The 12238-nt window shown below is 37.3% G+C and overlaps 2 protein-coding genes across 5 annotated transcripts in view; one reads left to right on the top strand and one right to left on the bottom strand.

The window, feature by feature from the left end:
- The window catches only part of LOC138704662 (uncharacterized), a 40196-nt gene extending 29682 nt beyond the window's left edge, over window positions 1-10514 (bottom strand). Inside the window, exon 1 of the mRNA XM_069832777.1 lies at window positions 10389-10514. Coding sequence (XP_069688878.1) covers window positions 10389-10443 — 55 coding nt within the window. The 5' untranslated portion in view covers window positions 10444-10514. The remainder of the gene's footprint in view (window positions 1-10388) is intronic.
- The window catches only part of qin, a 256680-nt gene that overhangs the window by 171782 nt on the left and 72660 nt on the right, over window positions 1-12238 (top strand). The window lies entirely within an intron of this gene.

Here is a 12238-nt window from a genome sequence, read left to right as displayed (position 1 = left end):
ATCTTAAATAGCACTAGATACTCGTAGATTTAAGTCAATTAACATTGATACTACGGATTATGCGTTTTTTTCCTATTAACCGTTGACTGTATTCCGTCCATTAAAACGGATAATCGAGCTAGTATTGTACGTTCAGAATTCAAATTTAATTCCAGGGCCAGCTTTCAAATCCTGAAAACTGGCTATCAGATTCTACTTTGTCTTGAATTTTACATCAAATTACTGTATGTGTTTATTCAATCTATTCACACCTCGATCTACATTTAACTCTCCTTCTAGATATTCATTTTTTTTTTCACAGCTTACACAATGATAAACTACCGTAATACTAACAAGTTACAATTTTAACCGATTATCACTTAAAATATCTGTCGCTTAGAAAAAACGTCTAAAGAAATAAGCAGTAAATTCTCAGATGAACTCAAATTAACTGATAGAGCAATCGTAACAAAATGCAGACAAGATGAACCACTGTAAAACATCTAAACTGCAGTAAGTATAGTGTGCACACTTTTTAACGAAATTCATCCAAATCGGCCACCAACTGTAGTACAATATTTTTTGTCAGTCTACTTCGAGTGGAATAGAAGCAAAATCCAGAGAAAACATGGGCATGTCACAGACAAAAAAAAAAAGTTTTGTTTTATTTTCATTTTGTCAATAAAACTGTCTTCATAACACAAGGACTAACAAAATGTATTCACAATTAAATTAAATTGTTACCATAGTAAACCATACTGCTGTATAAAACAAATAAAGTATTGCATAGCGACAGAAAAAAATATGCTCTTTCAGATGATATTAAAAAAAGACTATAGCGTGCCATTTAAAAATATCCTCGATGACGTCATAATTTGCACAACAATAATTGCACATGTATTTATTTCTAAATACGAGGTTTGACGTGTCTCAGTTTTTTGTCTCAAACCCCCTCATTAAATTTTAATTGCAATTATGCGTTAATGTTGTAACACCTTGTGTATATTTAGAAATTACATGTTTTGAATTAATAACGGAAAGCAGATAGGTACGGTTACATTTTTCATTCATACTTTCCGTGCTTGTTCTGTGTAATGCGATAGCCTTGACCCATGGTGATTTAAGAATTCTAACAGTAGAGGCTACTTCGTTTGATTCTTTATCCTCACCTAAGTTAGAACGGAACGAATTGCAGGATTCTGAGCTTGGAAGCAGATAATGAAATCTCATACGATAAATATAAACAGAATGGGAAGACCAAATATGAGGTGAAGAGATGGTATCACATTCTTTGGAAGACGAACTGGAGAACTAAGAATATGGAGGAATGGAAAAAGTTAAAAGTTTTGGAGGAAGACCATGACCCACACAGGCTGTCGAGCAAATGATGATATAGTATATGAATTGGAATGAGACTGTGTATGCGCGCGTGTGAATTTCAATGGATGAATAATTGTATTAGTAACATATTCTTTCGCAGTTAATAGTAATTATTATGAGCGGCATGAATGCACTTGGAAGCTTAGAAGTAGTTTTAATCTGGAACACACGCTGTTCCAAAATGCCTGAATATTTCTCAGTCCTGTCACATTAAGTCTCGTATGTAGAGAGAGAGAGAGAGAGAGAGAAAAGGAGAATGTGCAGATGCCTCAAACTAGGAAGCTGCCTGGAGAGGGGAAGTAGTAGAGCTAACGGAGGGGGCCCACCTAAGCTCCGATACCCAGGTATAGTCATATTATCTGAAAAGTTGACCTCTTGACAATGTATTCAAGATGTAACCTCCCTATGCAGCCTTCTCAACTGTTATTAGAACTGAGCTATACCGTTCTAGTCCACAGTGCACAGCAGTAGGCGGACAGTGGTAGGGGAGAAGTGCTCTATGCGCCTGCGCGAACGAGACAGCTTGCTAGTTTGAGGCATCTGTACACATTTTGGAGGATACTTTGCTTAAAAAAATAATTTAGTTCACAGATGTACGGCGATACATTAAAATAAAATCTATTTAGTCACACATTTTCATATCCGTGATTTCCCTTGTGTGATACGACATACTTTAACAGTTTCGCTTATTTCTGGAATTTATAATTTATTTATTTAACTAGCTAGCTAGTGAGTACAAATTAAAATTATAAAACAAAAATGTTTCTAGCCACTACCGTAAGAGGCAGGCTCGTGTACGGTGTGGTCTTAGCCAGTAATGTTACATAAAATTTACAAGGGCAGTTTACTAAATACAGTAAGTAACTTAATTCAAACCAATAAATAACACACAAGAGCAGAAAAAGGAAGAAAGAGAGAAAAAACACATTTAATATAAATTGACGATCAGACAGAAGCCAGTGATATTCAATGAAAACATGAATATAGTCGACAGAAATAAAGTTTCTCAAGTTTCTTCTGAATCGAACAGTGCTTTAAACAGACTTGTTCGGAATGCAAGATATAAAACGCTTTTGAAGTAAAAACATGAGTTGGAAGAGATCGTGTTGAGAAATTTGTCACATGGAATTTATCGGCTGAGAAAATCTGCTTAAGTCACATTTTCGCATAGATAGGGATGTAATCTCCGCTTGCGGACTGCAGATTCCTTTCCCTTAAAAGGCAACTGCGAGGTTTGATGTACAAATTGTGTAACGCAAGTTACGGTTGCTCCACATCACAGCGTTTAACGTGCCTTTTTCCGTATTCGGTAGCTTTCATTATCTCAACACAGAACACAAGACCTGTAGATCCAGTGGTAGTATCAATTATTTTTGTAATGCTCTACGTTCACTCTTTCCCGTCAGATGACTGACTACCGCAAGGCTTAGCTCTGTTAAACTATTGTTGTTATTCTGTGTAGAATACTTCTAGTGGTTTTATGTACAGTCAACTCCGGATATAGTCAACCTCTGCGGACTTGCATATTTCGTTCACTATATCCAGAATGTCTTTCCTCTAGCCTTAAATGACGGAAATGAATGAAATTGTGAACAAGAAAATAAAATACTTCATTTTTGTGGAATGGATTACACTGTATACTGTTACTCACAGTTGATTTACTTAAACTATGCTGTCGACACACGTCCGCTTGCGAAAGACCACGTTCAATGCTACTTATAATATTCGCCTTATCTTCCAAAGAAACGCTTCGACATTTTTATACAGTACATTCACCATTGGAACACTAGAAACAGACTGATCAGGTAGAAATGACAAACGATGTTATGGTGTGACTGCGTACTCAGCCTTGGAATTTCCCGGTCACTTAAGGAAACTGGTAGAGGGTTGATGGGAGTTTGAAAACCATCGAAATTTTACCTTCATTTATGTTCTGGACATATGTCCGTCCACTTTTAATAAAGGAAGGCAATTTAATTTTCCGTTGTTGCGATGCTATCCGTCATAATGGAAATGTTTCTGAGAACAAAAGACAATCCTTTGACTGTGGAGGATTAGAAATAACAGTAGAGTACAGTAGAGTAGAGTAGAGTGCCTAAGAACAGAATGTCAACCCTTCGACGGTGGGGTGAGGCAAGGAAGTCACGCGTTGCCTGGATTTACAGTACATCTCATTATCTAGAGATCACTAATCCTGCCTTTGTCCTTTGACTAAAGGAATAAGAAACAAGGGGCCGTACTCATAGACATTCTTAGCGCGGGCTTTCGGTGGATGATCAGCGAACTAACGCTTTTCATATTCATAAACCAGTGTTAGCGATATGATATGAATCCTGTTTAGCACGCTCGTAGCGCGGGCTAGCGAAATATCTATGAATAGCACCCTTAGAATATTGTTCTCAACACATTCTTTCAATTTTAAACAAGAAGGTCTGACTTAAAATAAGAATTTGTCAGGATACAAGGTTCACTATAACCGAAGCGAGGGTTCACTATAAATGGAAATATTAATGCACTTTTTAATGTATACAGGTCGGAACCAACGATTTAGGTTCACTATAACCGAATTCACTATATCCAGAGTTGACTGTATATTCTTTCGAGTGTATCCAATAAACATTTATGGACATTATTATTATTATTATTATTACTATTAGTATTATTGGTGGTGTTAATGATGAAGTTTATAGGTTCCTTTCTCTCCTGAATAAGTTTCATCGCCCTTCTAAATATATTTTTGCACATGTGTTCGCAGCAATGGAAATAGATCGGAGCAAACCCTTCACGAATAACGAGTCACCATTGCTTTTAGTTTTCCCGACAGATCCGTTTGTCTGCCCTGAAGGGCAAGGAAACCCGCATCGTGTCGCATTATGTTTATTATCTTACTGCAAACAAGGATGCTGCTGGCGTGTATATGACTGTTCAGCCTTGATCTTTGCAATCCACCTCTCCCACTTACTGTACACTTCAATATTACAGGGCTTATAATACCGTTTAGAGTATGGTTATAGTATTGAGAAACATAAAAACGTTGGTAGTGTACGTAAAATACTATTTTGTGGCGTGACAGGTTGCATACGCCCTGTGGCTCAGTTGTAACTGTCATTCCTCTACGAAACTACTGCTGCTGTTTCTGCTACTTGTTTTCTATGTTTTTCTTGACTTTGGCAGGTTCTCTATGTAAAGTCCTATCGATTTTTGACTAAGATTGGCGAACTTCCTTGTCACGTTACAGCCTTTCGCATATCCGATAGGACATTTGTTTAAGGGTAATTTTGACAACTGTACTCCAAATGACTTCATAATGCTCATATAAAAATGTTCTGAACCTCTTATATAACATGAGTTATACTCGAATGACCGAAGATAACTGACAACTGTACTCCAAATGACTTCATAATGCTCATATAAAAATGTTCTGAACCTCTTATATAACATGAGTTATACTCGAATGACCGAAGATAACTGACAACTGTACTCCAAATGACTTCATAATGCTCATATAAAAATGTTCTGAACCTCTTATATGACATGAGTGATACTCGAATGACCGAAGAGCTACCGAGAAGGTAGCACATTGGGTCCACATGAATGATCTAGTGCGCGTGAGCTTGTCTCATCCATCACTCTCTGATGTGCAACCCAATCTATTGTAACATTGCTGCTTCCAAGAATTTTATTTTTCAGTGCTTAATGTTTCATAATTTGTATTATCTTTGAGTCCTCTTTGAGTTGTCCACATCTGTGGAGTAACGGTTAGTGCATCCGACCGTGAAACCAGATGACCCGGGTTCGAATCCCGTCTGGGCAACTCACCTGGTTGAGGTTTTTTTTTCGGAGTTTTCCTTCAACCCAATATGAGCAAATGCTAGGTAACTATTGGTGCTGGACTCCGGACTCATTTCACCGGCATTATCTATCACCTTCATTCCATGCAGAGGCTAAATAACCTGAGAAGTTGACACAGCTTCGTAAAATATCCCACAACCCTCTTTGAGTTAGAAGTGGAAGGAACAGCAATAGACCTATATGTATGTGCGTTAAGATAATGCTTGGCGTGTTGTAATTCACAATTCTGTCATTATTTGTTTTTCCAAAACAGTATGATTGTGCTGCTCTGAAGAACGAGACAAGAATAATGTATTTAAAATAATGTATGAATTTAGTGACTATAGTCGCGACGCTGTTATTCACGGCGTGAATCCTCCTCTTTGCTTACGTCTTAGGAAGTGGAGGCTCTACAAAGTCTAGGTATGTAGTATCGTTCCCCATTTTTGTTCTTTAGTTGCCGAGCTACCAGACGAGAAATATATTTGCCACACCGTTAAACATTATCATGTCGGTAGCTCCTGTGATAATAAATCAAACGCACTGTTATTGAGCGAATAATTGAGCGGCAAATAACGTCCTCGTGTGCTTTCTGCGAACGCCAACGAAAGAACCAAAATGGCGGGCGATTATATTATGTATCGAGCCATAGGAAATGCATAACGTCATCATTAGCGAATCACAAGACGCACACGTTTAAATGTAGCCGACCTGCAACGTGATTGGCTGCCAGAAATTAGAGCGACGGGACTATAGTGTTTGATGTTTCTACGAATTGCTGCTGCTGATTTAGCATTCATCTGCATATATAGTCTAAGGACACGATAGAAATATTCTCCTGGAGTTTGAAGCTTTGAAAGTACCACTGTGAGTAAGTATATGCACCTTTTAGAATATGTCCTTCAAAGTAAAATTCTTCTGACTTTGTTATAATTGATTAGCATCTGAGTCTTGGCCTTCTTTTCGCTATACATTCAGGTGGTTTGTCATGAAAAGGTCACGTTCAAACCATTTAATTCTTTAGACTGCAAGCTATCTCCTTAGGGTTTTTCATACTCTTGGCGGAGTTTAATCAAAACACATTTCAAAGTACCTTACGCAGGCACGGTGGGTCTCCTGCGACTTGGAGTCAGTATCATGCTGGCTTTGTTATCAGACCACTTATAAATATGATCTAATTTACTATGACTATTTCTACGGTGTAGACGTGTGGACCTTCAACTTGCAGTTTTCTGAGATGTAAGCCTATGCCGTATTGGCATTGGGATCTACTAAGTCCAATTTCCTGTACGCGCCAGTCGATCGGCCTTCTTATTATTACTCATCGGCCTTCTCTGTTGGAGCTGTGACATTGTTTCCGATTCTGAGCATTCGATGCTATATTACTGCCAACAGTTAATGTGAGTTCTGATTTTGAAATGATGGCAATTTTTCTTTTTCGGATGAAATAAATTTATATTTACTAGGTTCTCAGCGTTTTCAGTATAGTGCAAGATGTTTGTCTTGTGCACCATAGAAGCACTCGTTCATACTTTGGCTTTTCTAGTTTAAATTATCTTTTCTAGCTAAGGTTCTTGCTACATATGTAGTGGAACCAGGTTTCATTTCCGACGGAGAAGAGATTATTTGTCTTTGATTGGAACTAAGTGTTCTGTTTGTCCTGTGTTGTTTCAAGCACTGGCTTCTTGCCTTGTAGACTATATGGAAATTCCATATTTTGAAATGTATAATGTTTGTTCAGCATTGAGGACAGAACGGGATGACTCGGAGGATTCTGGCGGCGACGGGGTGGTGGTGGTGCTGGTGGTAGTGATGGTTCACACAAGTGAGGACGGTACGGATCAAATGACTGTGATTGGGTCTTTAAAAATATTGATTTCATTGGTAGTAGTGGATTATGATGAAAAATATCGTTTGAACCATTTGAAATGTAACAATAGAGCCATGGTAAAGTAGAATTCTCCGTGAAATTGAAGTATTTGGAACTAGACGTGCTCAGAACCTGCTTTATCGCCAAGATTTGAAGAACCTGCTTCTGATCGAACGCTTTCTTTTGTTAAGAGGCGGCTATCTGAATGTAAATTATCGGTTTATTTATTAGTAAACTTTCTGTTTATTTTTGCAGCATTTGTTTCGATTGTGGAGAAAAAATTATTCTGAATTTATAAAAATTTTTATGCTCGACCATGCCGAAATGTAATTGTACACCTGGTAGTAGCCCTTTAATGCACCTCATTAAAGTACACCTATTCATTATAGTTCAGTTGTTCAGCCAATGCGAAATCACCATTGTAGCATTATAAAAGCGCAAGTATCGATTATTCTCGGATATGCAATCGAAAGACAACTAGTAAAACGTCACGGAGGCCGGAAATCCAATACTGTCGCAGAAGGTTATGTTCTGTTACTATAATAATTAGCGTTAATTGTAAATAATATTCAAATAAATTCAATTTGTCATCTCGTTTTTCAATTCTAAATCAATTTCCAGGTTATATCAAGATTAATGTTCATGTTATTCTCTAGATTATATCAAGGTCAATGACATTCGTTCCTCGGAAAAAATCAATACTTTCGCGTGTGCGCACATCTCACAATTTAGAAGGTCAGTTCCGCTCCTCACTTAGATAACCATAACATGAATGCTTATGAATAATTTCAAGTTAGAAATATGGTCGAGCATAAAAAGTCGTATGAAACTTGCCTATAATTATAATTAAGACGCTCGTATGAAAATTATGAAACTCGCTTGCGCTCGTTTCATAAACAAACATACTCGCATCTTAATTACTACCATTATAGGCTCGTTGCATAATGTACTAAAAATGTGTTGTCTTTTCAGTATGTGCTCATACTACGCAACTCATAAGAAATCGGCAACTTTTCTGTTTCTTGTGTGGTGCATGTAGTTGATATAATTGCAGTCGTTATATATTAGGTTCGACGTAGGCTCACGGAAAAGGTTGTTCGGGATTTCTAAAAATTTAATTATTGTACTAACGCAACTCATTCCATGAGAGATCGGCAACTTCTCTGTCTCATGTGTGATGCGTGTAGTCGAGACGTATTGCTGCAGGAGTTGTATAGTACCTGTAGCTGTAGGTTCGACGCGTGACGTAGACACATGGCATACGTATTGACTAGATATAGAGAAAATGTGACTTAAAACAAGGGAAAACTTTGGTTTAGTGGAATGTACATTTCCATATCGTACAATCGAGTTCAAATTTCGTTCATTGGACACTTCTTGCCTGATAAAGCACATTATTTCTCAGATTACTTCCATCTCATTTGTCATCATTCCACAAATTATTCCACAGTTTATTATCACATATATTTCCGCTGGAGGAAACAAAAGGAAACTACTTCACAGTATTACATTTCCAAAAAAACTGATGCCATGACTAACATTCACGAGTGAAATAACCACAGGTAATCTCAACATCTGAGCTGTCAGATATGTTAAACCCTGTGCAGTAACCAAGAAACACAACATAAAGTTCTAAGAGAAAAACGTTTTATAGAACTCACATTCCTAGCTGTAATTTATTAAATTTAAGCCATTTTGGAATTTTGTAGGTAAAAGCAACAGCATACCATTTGAAAAAAAAAAAAAACCTTAAATTTTAGAATTTTTTGAGGTTTCACATTGACGTTTACTTTTGGACATACTTCTAGAAGTTTATTTTACAGTCGACTTAACAGAGGGGGTGAATAAAAGTTCTAACACATATCGACATAACACTCCTTATTCCTTAAAATTAAATACAATTTGTGTTGGTCGTTATTTACTACAACATAATTCTGCCAAGTCATTTTTTCTATGGTTAATTGCTATACTACCTACTGTATTCAAAATGCCGGTCCATGTAAGACTTTTGTTCGGTCTGTTGGGCGAGGGGCATAATACACGTGAGAACAGCATTTTTATTGCAGCACATTTACTCGTTTTGCCGTATTTTGCCGATACTGAGTTCTTTGAGATATTGCTGTAGTAACAATAAAACCTAAAATGTTGAAGCTTTCCGGAAAGAAGAAGTGTGATGAGCTGATGACAAACTCTGTGTTAAGTTATATGAGAACCGTTTCTGAAGGTAAAAGTTTGACATGCCTGTAATATATGTAAATAGTCTTACATTCTGCGTAGCAAGGTCTATTCCTTGAATCTGAACATGCAATGAAAATAACATTTGAAGGGTTCAGAGCCATAGTGGGCCAAGCGTCATTTATTAAAAACGGAGAAAGCAGGGGTTAAAGCTAAGTGAATACCATAGTTTAATGAAGATTGATATATCATTTAGTTTTAATGTGTATACTTTATATTACTTGCTATATGTTTCTATTGGATTATGGTAATAACTTCATTTTAACCCTTGTTTTCTACGGTTTTAGTAAATGGCGCTTGGCCCACTATGGTTCTGAACCCTTAATTTGTTTTAAAGTTTGTCACTTATATGAATTTAGGCTACTAGATCCTAATTTGTTCGGATTCCATTAAGCAGCATTATAAAATGTTTATATTTCACGTTATACGCAGTGATACACACGAAAGTGCAGTGAAAACAACTACTTGGAAATAATCTGCCTTATAACGTTTTGTTCACAAATATCACATAATATTTCTGATTCCATTTCATGAGAAGTCGTCATCTGATAGCTACTTGGGTCTTATATAACATCCAAAATCAGACATGGTCTTTTAGTTTCTATTCATATCGTTATGTATTACGTTGAAGTTGTTTTTACTTGTATTAGCGCCTCTGACATTAAGTACTATTTATGAAGACCAGCATTAGCCAACGACTAGGGCATCAAGTTTTCACGCCCAAAACCGAGGCTAACAAGTGAGAACAAGTGAAATTTGAGGTAGATAATACAGTGATGGGACATTTTCTGGGAGGGTACTCCAATTTCTCCTGTCTACGTTTTTAAATTGACAATCATCCTTATCTCCAGGGCAGGAAGAAACGGAAAATTACTGCTTCGTATTGCCTTTTCAGCAGGCATACTCCATAGAATCATATTACTTCCGTTTCCCCTCTCATCATAATGTAGTCATTCTTATCGCCGATGCCGAAAAAACGAGGAAACTACTGTATCGTATCATCGTCTCAAGAGATCTGTTTCATAATATTTTACAGGACGATTAACCGTCTGAATCCCTTGCGCTGGCGCCGCCGCCCGAGTATTGTACTTACCCCAGGAGCAGGTGAGCAGCTGGGTCAACAGCAGTGTGAGATGTAGTGCGTTCATGTCGTACTGTTCACGGAGCCATAGCCGCAACTGGAGAGAGAGCGCGCGGAGTATTGGGGTCAAGCTGCAGCCTCAAGCCTCCGTGACGTCACCTCCCTCCTCTCAAAGACTCTGGGTTCCCTCCTTTCCCTTCAGGTAGCAGAGGTCAACAGGCCAAGAACTACCCAACAGAGCTGCGCGCCTTTCTCATGCAGCAGTGACAAACCATCTCCGTCATGAACCCCGGACTCTTGTTACGTTCTGCAGACTTCACATTTCTTGTCAGTATATTTTGTCTCGGACATTAACTTTTAGCTTTTATTTTCAGAATGGCCCATATGCAAGTTAAAAAATCGGATAAAATAAATAAAATGTGAACTCCAAGCATGTATAATATTAAAAATATTCTTTCCTCATTAGTTTTTGCCTTTACATTCAGTCATTCTCGATAGTCTGGTGATTTCCGAGCTTGCTTGTAAAACTATTGCAAGTTCAAATTCGATCGAGTATGCTTGGTTTTTTGGACAAGATAATCCAAAATACGACTTCCTCTGAAAGGGAATAAAAGCTTAGTGCCCTGTACTGTATTGAAGTCCACACCTGTGGAGTAACTGTTAGCGCGTCTAGCCGCGAAACCAGGTGGCCCGGGTTCGATTCCCGGTTGGGGCAAGTTACCTGGTTGAGGTTTTTCCGGGGTTTTCCCTCAACCCAATATGGGCAAATGCTGGGTAACTTTCGGTGTTGGACCCCCGACTCATTTCACCGGCATTATCACCTTCATCTCATTCAGACGCTAAATAACCTAAGATGTTGATAAAGCGTCGTAAAATAACTTACTAAAATAAAATACTGTATTGAATTTGTAGCATATAATATTTATTTATGATACAAGTGTTAAAAATTACATTTTATTCTGTAAGCAGAGATGTTTGTGAAGCGAGGCGGCAGGCCGAGTGTAGCAAAGCTGCGAGCGAAATATAATATCCTGTAATATGTGCACAATATTTCTTGGCTACTCATCTGTGATGGTATAGAGGCAATTCCCCCGACATCTCCAATGCTGTATTCCTTCTCGTTGTAGTATTGAAACTTTATCACATTAAAAGTAAGCTGTGGTATTGCTCAATAGTAAAACATTTGATTGCAGATCGAGAGGTCCCTAGTACAAACCCGGGTCTCAGTTTTTATAATTACATTTAATTTGTGTACTTTCTTGACTCAAAACAAGTCTTTTTAAAAGTACACCTTACATTGTTTGAACCGCCTTATTGATGGGTTGAGATTGCTGCTATGTGACATCTGGTAGGAAACAATTGACGATCGGTGGAAATAATTGGAAGTCTTCAAGTTACTAAGTGAATATTAAAAAAAAAATGTGAAGGCATCGGTGAATTGAAACGGGTGATGTTAAGCAATAATTCATTGAAGGAAACTGCACTGTAAAGTTAAAGATGGGACCTGCTTATCATGTTCATATGCCTTGCAAACCATTCACGCCTGTTTTGAAAAGAGAAAAATATCACATTTGATTTCCTGACTGAAGCTCTTTCCATTGAGAAGCACTGTGACAGAAACTAAACAAAACTATGTGTTAAATTTACTGAAAAAGTTTGATAATAATTTAAATAATGCAAATGATTTGAAATATATTTCAAATATGCTAGAAACATTAGATTTTAAAGGTCGAACAGACCTAAACAAATTGAAATTCTACACCCAAATTGATGTTGTATGATTATTCTTATATATTTCTATTTATTGATGAGGAAGATAATAATATAATTTATCTAATATAATTAGTATATTAGTATATTCC

This window comes from Periplaneta americana, chromosome 1, assembly GCF_040183065.1.
Source record: "Periplaneta americana isolate PAMFEO1 chromosome 1, P.americana_PAMFEO1_priV1, whole genome shotgun sequence".
Lineage (NCBI taxonomy): Eukaryota > Metazoa > Arthropoda > Insecta > Blattodea > Blattidae > Periplaneta > Periplaneta americana.
The sequence above is the reverse complement of the archived record's forward strand: the minus strand, read 5'-3'. Positions and strand labels throughout refer to the sequence as shown.